General features: G+C 41.8%; 1 protein-coding gene across 2 annotated transcripts in view; it reads right to left on the reverse strand.

The window, feature by feature from the left end:
• The window catches only part of Hecw2 (HECT, C2 and WW domain containing E3 ubiquitin protein ligase 2), a 373,974-nt gene that overhangs the window by 216,400 nt on the left and 142,846 nt on the right, over window positions 1-14,728 (reverse strand). For both annotated transcript variants that reach the window (XM_029538487.1, XM_021197433.2), the window contains exon 2: window positions 9,991-10,317. In XM_029538487.1, coding sequence (XP_029394347.1) covers window positions 9,991-10,282 — 292 coding nt within the window. In that variant the 5' untranslated portion in view covers window positions 10,283-10,317. The remainder of the gene's footprint in view (window positions 1-9,990; window positions 10,318-14,728) is intronic.

Here is a 14,728-nt window from a genome sequence, read left to right on the forward strand (position 1 = left end):
TTTGATGTTTTCACCCTTTTCTTCCTTTGTATTTCCACTAGAATCTATTTGCTAACTAACACACCTCTAAGATGTTTATTGTTCCGACTCAGGAGTGTGTTTTTCCTTTGGATTGATATTACTAAAGGTCATCTGGAGTAAGCTGTACACTGGCAAACATTATTAAAAATGAAACCAAACATCACACTTTGGAAGAAAGTGTAAGTTAAGAGAAACAACTAAAATGCAGTCTGTGCCAATAAGCCACACATCACCAGCTATATATCCCATTAAATCCCTTCTCCTTTGGGACTTATTTCTATAGAGACCATCTCTCTGTTCCATAAATAAAACTAGAAGTTGCTAGGAGACAGTCTAGCTTCTCAGGACACAACTGAAGGGGTGTGGTGGTTTCTTAGCCAGAAGTAGAGACAGCTAAAGCTATTTCTGACATGTGCGCTATGGTTATGAAACCCAGGTTCTCAGAACATCTATTTGACAGTCATCAAAAGAATCCGTTATGGATTCCTATGCAGTGGCACATGCCTGTAATCTCAGCCTCTAAGGTAGCTCAGGAAGGAAGAGGACAAGAGCCTAGGGGTTCAAGGACACCCTGGGCACCCAGCATGATACTGTCTCAAAAAAAAAAATTAAAAAAAAAAAAAACTAACCAATAACAGCAACAAAAATTGATTCTGTATTTTCCCCTTCATCTATACTGGCATTAAACTTGTGATTTAATCTGCACTGCATCTTTTTCTACCCTAACCTTGTGTTTCTTCTGCTTTTCTCTTAACTTGCTCCAAAATGTATCATTTCTCCACCCTCAGACAATAGGGCCAATAAATTTTTATGTGTTTTCAAGGGCTATTTACTCAAAACTTCTTCCCATCACATCATCATCCAGTAAGTCTTTTGAAATGTTCTGAATGGCTTACAGCTTTTGTTCTCAATAGACAGGGGTTGGGCAGTGGTTTTGCACATGTGTATGCACTTGTATATGTAGGTGAACTCATTTCTGAGCGTGCATGTAGAAGCCAGATGTCTATATTGCATGTCTTCCTTCTATTTCCAGATAGACTCTTTTACTGAACCTGGAGCTCACTCAGTTGGCTAGAGTGGCCGGACAGAAAGCCCCCAAGAACAGCTTGTCTCTGCCCAACTTGCTGGAAATGAAGATGTACACAACCTTGCTGGGATTTAATGAATGCTGGGTACCTGAACTTAGTTCCTTGCTCCAAAGCTCTGTTATATTTAATATTAAAGTGGTTCTAAGCATTCTATGAATCAGTTAACTACTGAAACAAAACTCTTCTTCATCCTTCCTTTGAATGCAGTTGTTTAATCCACCTGTGCCCTTCCTCATTCATCTAATGGAGCTTAAGGCGCGAGGGATATCTACAAATACGCATAAACCTTATATTGATGATGTGGACAAAGACCAAATGTGTTCCTTTCACATACAACATGAACTTTGGAGTGCCATTCGAAGCTGAATCATTCTGTTCTATCATCCTTAGCTTTTATCTTCTAGATTAGTACCTCAGGTTTCATCACGGACATAGAAATTCAAGCAATCGCATCCATTTCTTCAGAGCCTCAAGAAAATAAAAAGGGGGAGGTTAAGAAGCTCTGTCTTGGGGGCTGGAGAGATGGTTCAGTAGTTAAGAGCACTTACTGCTCTTGCAGAGGACCTGGGTTCAATTCCCAGTACTCATACGTGACTCACAACCATCAGCAACTCCAGTTTCCAGTGGATCTGATGTCCTATTTTGGCCTCAGAGGGTACTGCATGTGCATGGTGCACAAAACTCATGCAAATATATTCATATGAACACAAAAATAAACCAAAAACAAACTCTGTCTTTATATGAAACCATCAAAGATGCTGGACAGGCAACACAATCCTGAGCAAAGACATTACAGGAGGGATTACCATTCCAGATGTTAAGGTATGTTTTAGAGCTATAGTAATCCAATACAAATTAGTACTAGAGCAAAACTGACATGTAAAACAACGGTACTGGCTGGTTTTGTGTGTCAACTTGACACAAGCTGGAGTAATCACAGAGAAAGGAACCTCCCTTAAGGAAATGCCTCCATGAGATCCAGCTGTAAGGCATTTATTTTCTCAATTAGTGATCAAGGTGGGAAGGCCCAACCCATGGAGGGTGGTGCCATCCCTGGGCTGGTAGTCCTGGGTTCTATAAGAAAGAAAGGTGAGCAAGCCAGGAGAAGCAAGCCAGTAAGCAGCATCCCTCCATGGCCTCTGCATCAGCTCCTGCTTCCTGACCTGCTTGAGTCCCTCTCCTGACTTCCTTTGGTGATGAACATCAATGTGGAAGTGTAAGTTGAATAAACCTTTCCCTCCCCACTTGCTTCTTGGCCATGATGTTTTGTGCAGGATTACAAACCCTGACTAAGACACCAATGAAACAAAATCAAAGACCCAAACATGAATACACATACCTTCAGCCACTTAACATTTGACAAAGGTGCCAAGAACACATGCTATGGAAAAGAAATCACCTTTTACAAATAGTGCTAGGAAACTGGATGTCTGCATGCAGAGGAATGAAATTAGACTAGAACATAATGCCTTGCACAAAAACTAACTCCAAGTGGATTAAAACTTTAATGTGAAACCTGAACCACTGTGACTGATGGAAGGAAATATAGGCAGCATCTACATCACACAGGTGTCAGGACAGGACTGCATTTGTCAAGGAATTAATGCAACCGTTCAACAAGACTTCACAAAAATAAAAACAGCTAAATAAACAATCAACCAGGTAAGGGAGAAGCCCTCAAAGTGGGAGAAAATCTTTGCCAGCTGTACATCAGACAGAGGATTAATATCCTTAATAAACAAAGAACATACCCACAAAAACAAACAGTTAAAAAACAAAGGGCCTATTTTAAAAATGAGCCTGGGACCTGAATAGAGAATTCTGTAATGAGGGCAAAATGGCTAAGATCTATCTCAAAAAAATGCTCATATTCCCTAGCAATTAGGGAAATGCAAATCAAAACATCTTTGAGATGTCATCTTCCCCCATTCAGAATGGCAAATATCAACAAAACAACTGACAACAAATGATGGAGGGATTGTGGGTAAAGGAGAATTATCACTCAATGCTGAGGATTACAAGTGTGTGCAGCCATGGTAGAAATAAGTATGGAGAGTTCTCAGAAAGCTAAAAATAAATCTTCCGTATGACCCAGCTGTACCACTCCTTGGCGCCTGCCCAGGGGACTCAGCATCCTGCTCCACAGATTCTGGCTCAGCCTGATCACTGCTCCTCTATCCACAATAGCTAGGAAACGGAGACACTCCAAATAACCTTCCTTCAGAATGATTGGCTGATGAAAATGCGGCACATGTAATTTATGGAATACTATTTAACTGTAAAGAAAAATGGAGTCATGAACTTTGCAAGTAAATGGATGAAATGAGAAAAGATCATATGGAGTGAGGTTGAGCAGACCCAGAGAGACAAACATCACAGGATCTCTCTCATCAGAGGCTCTAGCTCTGAATCTTCAGTTGTGAGTACATATCTTGGCGTAACTAACTACAGAAACCAGGAAAGTAAAAAGGGACCATGGCCAGGATAGGGAAGTGGGGAGCGAGAAAGAGGGGAACAGCAGGATACAAATGATCTCATTAGGGAAATGGGGAAAAGGGGGGTCTCTAACTAGGGAGGGGAGGGGAGGGATGCAGAAGGAGGGAGAAAAGTAAAATACCAGCAGTGAAAAAGTCACAAGGAATCAGTCTACCATCCACCTACTTAAAATGAATTTATAATACATGCAAGTCTGTGTATAGAGATACCTAGATAGTTTAAACAAAAGCAACAGCAAGGATGTCTGAAAAAGTCACAGGAAATCATTCTATTAACTACTTAAAATATATTTATAATACATCTGAGTCTCTATATATAGATACATAGTTTTAACAAGATTTTCTCATCTGGCCTAACAATGTTCCCTCCAAGAGCCAAACACTATCTAACAAAAGTCCTAACACTAGCCGCTTTAAAAAAAAAAAATTAGAAGAATTATTTTATTTTTTTATTCACTTTACATCCCGATCACAGCCCTCCTCTATTCCCAGTCCCACCCTTACAAATCCCCCCTATTGTGAGGAGAAGTGGAGACCCCCTTGGGTACCACCCCACTCTGGGACATCTAGTTCCTGTAGGTCTAGGCATATCCTCTTCCACTGAGGTCCAACCAGGCAGTCCAAGTAGTGGGGAAGGGGATCCAATGGCAGGGAACAGAGTCAGAAACAGCCCCTGTTCCATCTGTGAGGGGACCGACATGAGGACCAAGCTGTCCATTTGCTACAAATGTGTAGCGGGATCTAGGTCCAGCTCTGGCATGCTCCCTGGTTGGTGGCTCAGGCTCCGTGAGCCCCCGTGGTAGTTTAGTTGACTCTGCGGGTCTCCCTGTGCTATCCTTGACCCTTCTGACTTGCTCTTTGCCGATTGCAGTGAGGGGGTGTGTGACTATTATCTTTATGTATGCTTCCATGACAGAAGCTAAATCAAGCTAAGTACCTAATCTTTATTCAAATAAAGATATTTTTACAGTAAAATAATTAAGATCTGCTTTTAGTTACTTTTAAAACATAACTTAAAATTATTTGTATTATTGAGAAAGTATTATATGTACATCCTGCCATGTACATGCATATGTACTAATATATATATATATATATATATATATATATATATATATATATATGCACCAAATATACAATTTTCCCTTTAATCTTGAAAAAAGGGTCTTCTTTTGAGTAATAGATCAGGATTGTCCATGAGATTCCTAAAACATTATTTCCTTTGGTTGACCCACCCACCGCCACAGATAGAAGGTAAGTCCCTGTATTTGATATGCACTTTGGACTCAGAACCCAGAGGCCCCTGAGCTGGAACTGATCTAAAAGCCTCCTCCTGTGAGCTATTTTTCACTGTACCAGAAGTTACTATGAGAATTTCCAAATGAGGGAAGTAGCTAATAGTCCTACCAGCTATGATGCATATTATTACATCAGTGCCTGGCATGGCATGAATACCTAAGGGTGGAGTAGTGGGCACCCATACCTTGGCTGTACTTAACAACTGTCTAATTAGACATAAGACCTATGTAACAAGAGGGAAACCATGCCTGGACTGAAAACCTAGCCAACTACCCAGGCATACTGAAGACATGGACAATGGAGGAGAAACTAACCACCAAATTACTAGACCAGCGTATAGTATCCAGCTACATTCCATATATTTCTCCTTGTACCCACAGATAAGTAAAGTTCTTGCCCCTCATCAAGCAGACTTCTCTGTTCAACAGATAGAGACTATCATAGAAAGCCACAACCAAGCAAACATAGAGCCCAGTCCCAACGGGTAAATCTACAAACCAACCCTCAGATGTAAGGCTCAGGGGACATTACAGAGGAGGGGACAGAAAGGCAGTAAGAGCCAGAGGATGCGGGAGTCTGCTGTGAGACTCTGTCTTCTAGTAACATGCACACATAAAGTCTCACTGACATGTCTGCCTAACATGAGCTGAACAAGGAAGGACATCCACCAACTCTCAACCTGATAGAAAGAATTACAAGCAACTAAGAAATGCTGAGAATGAGAGAAATAGCCTCTCTGAGTAAGAGCGGATCAATTGGTTATCAATTGGTTATTACCAAATGAACAGCCCTGGAAACATACACCTATGTTGTAGATTTGGCTCAATGCTGTCTTAGGTTATTTGGGGTCCCAAAATTGCACGAGAATTCGTATGTAGGATGCTGAGGGCCCCTGCCCTCAGCTGGTTGTGATTTGTAAATAAAGCTGCTTTCGGGCCAATGGCTGGGCAGAGAGACAGAGGTGGGACTTTAGGGTTCTCAGGCAAGAAGAAGAAGGAGAAGAAAGGAAGAACTGCCATGTTGGGAAAGCAGAAAGATCAGGCCTGAGAAGTGCAGGACAGAGAGACAGCCATCATGTAAAAGTCAGGGGTCATGGCCTAGGAGAGCTGCAGGCCTGGGTCCAGGGTGGCCAGGATGGAATATAGGTTTTAGTAAGTAACAATTCAGGGATATCAGAGGTGTTATCAGAAGTGTGTTATGTGTGGGGAGGTTTGGAAATGCCCGACCACTGAGCTGACTAAGGCATATTAAATGTAAGGCTGTGTGTGTGTGTGTGTGTGTGTCTTTTATTCAGGAATCCAGAAAATCGGCAATTTAAGTATCATTAATCACATACAGCAACACATATAAGTAACATTATGCAGACTGAACAGATAATATTAAATATATATATATATATATCTACGCATGTATGCTTACAACAACAATTAATGAAAAAAGAAGCCATGAATTTAAAAAAAGAGCGAGGAGGATTTTGGAGGGAGGAAAGGAAGAAATAATTTAATTCTATTATTAATTATTTCATAAGTAAAATAACCAATTAAATAAAAGAAAAATGAAGCACTGCTTTTATTAAGTTGTGTTTACTCATTAGAATGCAAAATTCTCCCAAAGTCTTCTCATATCTCAGTGGCAAGAAGCGATGTATACACCCTTTCCTGACCATTCAAAATTGGATTAGCATAGACAGCAACACTCTTCCTGAGTCTGAGAAGGATGCTCTGAAGTCCAGTACTTGCTGCCATCCTTTCTGACTCCGTCAGGACGCCCGTCCTGGAAGCAGGGAGAGAAGAGTAGGAAGCAGCTATCCGTTAAAGTGTACTGGCATGCCTCTTATCCCTTTCCTGTGGAATGCCAACGCTCGCCTCCTTTCCCTGAGAAGTACGGAGGGAAAGAGCCTTTCTACCCTTGAAAAGTAATGGCTAACTCTGCTTAAAGCCAGGTCTCTGTCCACTCCGTTTGAAGACCCAGGTACACCAAATCGCTCCTCCCTCTTTTCAAATGCAGCAGTGGCCTTGTGACTCCAGAAATAAGTTACATTTAATGCTACTGATGTGGCAGACTGACTAAGCATTTTCATTTAAGTCCTCGTTTGTGTTAGCGTACCCCTTGAGAGTTAGAGATAACTGCTTCTTGCTACTATTTCCTGCCAGTGATCTACGAGAATTCTAGAAGTTAAAAAGTAAACTACCTGAAAGTTTAAAATCCACCAAGTGGGTCTGACACAGAATAAAGAAAATGGGGAAAGGGCTAATAAACTCAAGGATGACTAGAGCCAGTGTGGTGGTCCACTCCTATTACCTCAGCACTTGGGAAGGGAGGTGAATGGAAAAGAATCAGGAATTCAAGGTCATCTTCAGCTACACAGCAATGTCAGGCAACTTAGGACACAAAAGACCCTGTTTCTAATACCCGCGTGTGTGCATGTGTGTGTGCACACATGTCTCTGTGTGTCTATGTGAAGGAGGAAAAGGAGGAGGAGGAAGATGGATAAGAAGAAACTAGGTAATGTGAATATTATGAAGAAAAGAGATCTATGAAAAATGGATCAAAACCACAAATACCTGTAGAACAATGTGAAATAATATAGGTTGCAGTAAAAAGTAGGAATAGTTAAAACACACACACACACAGGAAGAAAAAATGAAGTCAGACAATGGCGGCACATGCCTTTGATGCCAGCACTCAAGTGGCAGAGGAACCAGATCTCTGTGAGGCTTAGTGTGGTCTACAGAGTTCCAGGAATGCACAGAGAAACACTGTCAAGAAAGAAAGAAAGAAAGAAAGAAAGAAAGAAAGAAAGAAAGAAAGAAAGAAAGAAAGAAAGAAAGAAAGAAAGAAAGAAAGAAAGAAAGAAAGAAAGGGAAGGAAAGAAAGAAAAGGAAAAAGTGGCAAAGTTTCCCAAATTCATCAAAATCATTAACATAAACTTCACATAGTCCAGCCAACATAACTAAAATAAAATTTACATATAAATGTGTCATAGTCACACGGATGGAAACTAATGTAAAGATCGGTGGTGATTTATGTGAGAAGGGATAGAAGCTTCCTGAAGAAGAGCTAACACTTGTAAGAGAGTCACTTCCCACTCTTGCTTTCCTAGCTTAGGAAACTGACACAAACTCCTTCCTCAGCAGGCAACGCACAGAACATGAGACCTGTGGCCACTGTGCTTTTGGTCTTTACTTATCCTGATTAGACAGGAAAATGTAACAGTTTGAGGGGATGAACAATAAGAAAGTATGAGAAAATAGTAAACAATCCGAGTTAATGCCCACGTGATGCTAGCACCCTAAGTCATTCACATATGTAAACTTAATCTTATATGAGAAAATAAAAATTAATTATTTTTCCAAGAAACATCATATAAAACATTTTAAACCACCATATTCTATTTGTAATGTCATAGGAAGACTTAAAGTTTTTTTGCTTAAAATATCTAAAATGTAAAAAAAAAAAATTTACAAGAAAAGTGAAAACAGAAGTTTTATGGAGCCCAAAGGGAGACTGACATCCTTCAAACTCTACGCTCTTTTACGGTCATAACAACATGAACAAGGACTTTAAATTGCATGCCCTCCACACTTTGACTATATAGTTAAATACACCCAAAGAAAATAAACAACTTTAGAGACGTTTGCCCATCACTCTTTTTGTTATCATAAGGGGGGGGGGGAAGTTACTAATTCATTGAAATTTTTTCTATTCTGGATTTTTTTTTTTTTTTTTACTATCCAGCTTGGTTAATCATTTACAGTTACAAAGTTACAAAACCCATATTTTTCTTTCAAAAGAAAATTCTCAGTTCACAAAGAACCCCAGTTTCAGTGGGCTTAACATTCTAACAAAAGTTCAGCAAAGATGCAGGTTTGCCTTAAACCAGGGTTTTCAAAGTGGGACCAGGGGACTCCTGGGACAGATGGAGCTCGGCTGTCCATGCAATGCTGTGAAGGACCCTGTTCTTCTCATTCCACTACAGGGATGAAAAATGTCTCCCCACACTGCCAAGTGTCCTCTAGGGGGCAAATGAGCCCTCCCTGGGAAGGAAGCCTTAGTAGTAAGGCCACCACACAGGACCCCTTGTTTACTCCTTACACAACCAAAACAAGATGCTTGACTTGTAACTTACAGTGAAATCAATATCAGGAATCAATTTTAAAATAATTTCCTTCACTCAGAGACAAAATTTTCCAACTTTGAGTAATGCTGGATTTTATTATTATGTTAGAATTAAAATGTATTTAAGATTAATTGGGCCTGGCAGTGGTGGCGTACACCTTTAATCCCAGCACTTGGGAAGCAGAAGCAGGCGAATTTCTGAGTTTGAGGCCAGCCTGGTCTACAGAGTGAGTTCTAGGACAGCCAGGGCTACACAGAGAAACCCTGCCTCTAAAAACAGAAAAGAAGAAGAAGAAGAAGAAGAAGAAGAAGAAGAAGAAGAAGAAGAAGAAGAAGAAGAGGAAGAGGAAGAGGAAGAGGAAGAGGAGGAGGAGGAGGAGGAGGAGGAGGAGGAGGAGGAAAAGAAGATTAATTGGTAGGTTTGGAATTTGCACTCAAATAATAACTAACTTCTATTTTCTGGGATATTTCATTCATCATTCATTCACATATGAATAACAGATTTGAATATAGTTTAAAAAAGCTGGAACTGTTTTATCAAAACAAATAGGTAATATTTCCCATTCATAAAACGATACCCCAAGCTGCAGATTGTTTTAAGTAAAATCAACCTGTAGAGAGCGCAAACTGTTTTCCTATCAGTTTAACAGTGTTCATAGGTGTTAACAACCCCCCCCCTTCCAAGTCATGACTGTGTCTCAAGAACAGCAGGAAATGGAAGAGAAAAATCCATCGGTGTCCACAGGGGCTGACGTTTAATTTGGTAGAAATAGAACCACAAGATGCATGCAAGTAAAGGAACAATTGCCTTTCCTCCCAAGGAACAAAGAATGTGCCCCAAAGCTGCTTTGGCTACTTGTGTATGAAAACCTTTTCTTCCTTTTTTATGGCAGCAGAAAACACAGAACATTACTGTCTCAGAGTTAAAAGTCATGCTGAGCCACATGCAGGTCTTCACCCAGACTCACCTATGTGATAGAGTCCTATCCAATCACTGGGGTCAACCTCTTCCTTGATGTCCCAGAAGATAATGAGGTTCTGGGCTTGCCCCAGGGTGTATTCGTACATGCTGGCAGTCAGACTGGAGCGGCTCTCAGAAGTCACCAGATCCGTGTCACTGTTGGCCCGCTGCAGGGCCATGTTCTCGGGCATTGAGTTCTGGGCTGCCAGGCTCTGGAGGTTCTCTGGGCTCAGTGTGTACCGCATCTGTGGATTTCGACGCCGCACAAAAAGCAAATGCTCCCGGGCTGAGCTAGCCATCTTGTCTGCCTCGCTGAGGTTGTTTTCCTACAAAGCTGCAAGAGACCAACAAGCATAAAACATCAGTGCCAAAAGGTGAGGGGTTAGTATTAAACATCCCAGGTATAAAGCCTGAAAGAGCGTTTATTAAAGCCTTGGCATACAATAATCTACTGTGGAAATAAAAGACACCATCCTACAGTCACCTGATAATATCAGAAATAACTTCTAGGACAGAGATCACAAGATGGCCAAGCTGTCACCTCTGGCCCCTGGTTTCCCTTGGCACAGCTTTTCCAAGAAAGTAAAATGGAGGGACTTTTCTAGCATCCCTCTTAGATCGATGCATTCCCCCCACATATCCCACCACTCTCTCCCCCACTTTCTCTATCCCACACGTGCTATTTATCTCCTTCTGTAATTAAATTTTCAACCAGCAAGATACATGCTAAATGCAGATGATGAATGCTACTGATGTCCTGCTCACTGTTCAGTCCCCTTGCCATGAGGAACGTAGCTCGCTGGCAACGTTTTCAAGAGCTTGCTCAAACGTCGCCTCTGCACTTAAATACAGAGAGGAGGGGGCATTATATCCAGAATGGCAACATCCTGGAGGTAAGTCTTTATGTTTCTCTGTAAAGTCTGATTTGCCATATGATCACGCACCTAGCCATTGTCCATTTCCCTTAATACAAACAGAGGTTTCACAAAAGCCGCAATTCTCATGCTTTGTCACTATTTTACCCCCAGTGTCTACAGTGGCATTGGGAATACAGCAAGTGGGATCCGTATCTGTTAACTGGACTGATGAAGAAAGGCAAGCATCTTTACCCCACTCTGTGGCATGACTCATGTCTCCACGCTCTCTTCTGAGCCCTCTGCTTGTCACCCTGAAGGTCCCAATGGCACAAACTCTTCCTGTCGCCTGGATCATGGTGGGTGCTTGCCTTTGGCTCTCATGTGGTTTCCAGAAAGGAACAGACTCCCCCTGTTGGGCCTTGCATCCAGCCTCACTTGCTCATGGTGAGTCTCCTGTTTCTGTACTGCTAGCTGCTCGTGAGACTCTAAGACATTTGTCCTTTTGCCCAGTGTCTGTGAGGTTGTGTCTCCTGGTAATTAACTCCCCCTTGCCCATGGGTTCACATTACCTCACTCAGAGTGAATAATAGAGTAAATCTGCTTTTCTCCCACACTGCTTTCCAAACAGAAACAGGCTTTGCGGGCTTTAACACTTATTCTGTGCAATCAAACTGTTGCAATCTTTCAAATATTTCATTTGAGGTTAACATACTGACTCCTGAAAAGTTAGCATGAGATTCCACTTAAAAGCAAACTAGTTACTCTCCAGTGTCCTATTTCTATCACAGTGACTGCACGCCAAGAAAGGGGATGAAAGGGCTCCCCAACTTTTCCCATTTCTCTATCCATTTCATAGTCTGGGTGAAATGCCCATTTTGATGGCGTTCTGTTGTGATGATAACACCACACCATGACAAAAAGTGACGAGGGAAGGAAAGGGTTCATTTCAGCTTACAAGTTTCAATCCATCATCAAGGGAAGCCGAGATAGGAACTCAAGCAAGAATGTGGAGGCAGAAACTGAATGGATCAGGGCCAGGGAGAGATGCTGGCTACTAGCTTGCTCCCTGGCTCATGTTGTTCTTGTTCTTCTTATATGACATAAAGCACAGGTCAATCTGCCTAGGGGTGTAGCTGCCCATAGTGTACTTGGCTCTTCTGTATCAATTAGTTACCAAGAAAATGCCCCAAAAAACAATTTTATGGAAGCAATTTTTCAATTTAGAGTCCTGTCACGGCTAGATTTTGTTAACGTGACACAAGCTAGAGTCATCTGAAAGGAAGGAACCTCACTTGAGAAATTTCCTCCATAAGATCCAGATGTAGGGCATTTTCTTAATTAGTAATTGATGGGGAAGAGCCCCCACCACTGTGGGTGGAGCTATCCCTAGGCTGGTGGTCCTAGGGTTAAGAAAGCAGGCTGAGAAAGCCAGGAGGAACAAACCCTTCATCTCTGAATCAGCTCCTGCATCCAGGCTCCTGCCCTGCTGTGTTCCTGTCCTGCCTTCCTCCAATGATGGACTACAATGTAGAAGCTTAGCCAAATTAACCCTTTCCTACCCAACTTGCTTTTGGTCATGGTGTTTCCTTGCAGCAACAGAACCCATAACTAAGACAGTTCCCTCTTCCCAGGTGTGTCAAGTTGATGACCATGACTGGCCATCACGGTGCTCATGTTCCCATGAATACAGCTCTTGCACTTGCAAATAAATTCAAGTAATTTCTGCCATGAAGTTGATCTCATGCTTTTAGCACTATTCCTTAAATCAAAAATAACTTGGCAGTGAGATGGCTCAGCAGATGATAAATAAACAAATGTAAAGTAACTTGGATTGCTAGGCAAGAAATTCTGTGTGAAAAGGACAGAAATAAAAATGAAAACGCAAGCCAGTTTCTCTAGGTCAATGGCATTAAGTCCGTGTCCTTGTTCATCGAGTTCATACTTCTGTTTCCTTGCATGGTCCACACAGGAAGCCAGCATTGTTACATACCCCATGACTAGTGGGCAGTTATCTGACCCATGGAACCTAAGCCATGAGTCAGCTTCTCACCCACGGTCATGTGAGTGGATTGCAGCAAGCCATAATTTCTTTATAAATTCAGCGAGTCAAGTGCCACATCAACTCCAGCAAGGACTATAAATAATTCACTCCTAACACACTGCAGGCAAGCAGCAAGTGCATGCTGTATATAACAAAACCATTTTCCTAAAGAAATAGGCCAAAACTTTCATAGCTTTAAAAACACAACAGACCAACTACTGACAATGATTCTGCTCTAGAAAGGAAAGAAAAGACACGGGCATACAACTGAACTGTGTGTTTTAGCATGACCTATATTTAAACAGAAAGGCAGGTTAGCATTGTGCATCAGGGGATGAGATATAAAGCCCCATACTGTGTTTATAAAAAGTAAGGAGAGAGGGAATATGTTTGGTGTACGTGTAGTCAGGTGTGGGGGAAGGGGGTCTCTGTGAGGGTCCATGCTGAGGCATCCCTTCCCCCGAGGGAGCAGCAACATGAAGGTAGCATGGGGAGTAGAGACAGGGAGAGAGAGAGAGAGAGAGAGAGAGAGAGAGAGAGAGAGAGGAAGAACAAGAAGAACAAGAAGAGAAGAGTAGAGGCCAGCCATGAGCACATGGAGGGGGGCAGGGGAATGGTGAGACAAGGGGAAGAGGAAGAGGACATAAGGAGAGCAAGGGGCAGTGGGGGAGGGGGACAAGCAGCCCTTGTATAGTGAGTCAGGCATACCTGGCCATTGCCAGGTAACTGTGAGGTGGAGCCTAGACTAAATGCTAACACCCCATATCTGGAGCTTGGTCATATCTCTACTATACATTTACTCTGTAATCTCTGACTGTTTATTTTAACTTCCCCCATTTTCCTACTGCCATTAACCCCTGTCTCCAGGGCTCTAGAGAGAACTAAATTAACTAGTGTATTAAAAAAGCATTTAAAATAAGGTCTAGCACGTACTATGTGTTCAATTAAGATTAGCTACTAATTATCTTTTTTTGTTTTATTTTGTTTGTTTGTTTGTTTTGTTTGTTTTTTGTTTTTTTGAGACAGGGTTTCTCTGTGTAGCCCTGGCTGTCCTGGAACTCACTTTGTAGACCAGGCTGGCCTCGAACTCAGAAATCCACCTGCCTCTGGCTCCCAAGTACTGGGGCCTGCTACTAATTATCTTGTTACTGTATTCTACTTAATTGTGGGAACATGTAAACCAGGTCTATTTGGTAAAATTAAAGTAGAATACAGTAACAAGATAATTAGTAGCTTTATTCTACTCTAATTTTGCCAAATAGACCTGTTTACATGTTCCCACAATTCCCCCCATGCTCTTGTCCCCAAACCCCATCAATTATTACTTACTGGGAGATCAGGCTGCTAGTACTCTTACCCTCTCCAAGGACAGCACTAATCAGAAACAGAACAGCCCGCTAGCACAGAAGAACTCATCTACCAAGACCCCCAAATCTGGGGCTCAGGCCCCTGGGAAGTGCTGTTCTTCAGAGCACAAGCCAGGAATAAAGGCTGAGGCTTGACTTTCTCACCAAGAGAATGCATTCTGACCACCTCATGGAAGGTGTCAAGGTTACAAGGAACAAAAGACCAGTGTCCCACCCATGGAACCACACTGTACCAAGAAAAGACGTAAAAATAAAAAAGTCAACCTGAACACATTATTTATGATATATCTCAATAGAAAAGTAAAAAGAGCTGGAGATGTGTGAATTTACAACCTTAATGGGAACCTGAAGCCGTATTTCAAGTGTGCGTTACTATGTGCCTAGCATCGGGCCAGGGAGGATGCTAAACAATAAAAAGCTAAGGGATTTCCCCCCAAAACATCTCTTTTACTATAGCATATGGTATGGCTCTCACTTTCT

Source organism: Mus pahari, chromosome 5 (assembly GCF_900095145.1).
Source record: "Mus pahari chromosome 5, PAHARI_EIJ_v1.1, whole genome shotgun sequence".
In the NCBI taxonomy this organism is placed as follows: Eukaryota; Metazoa; Chordata; class Mammalia; order Rodentia; family Muridae; genus Mus; species Mus pahari.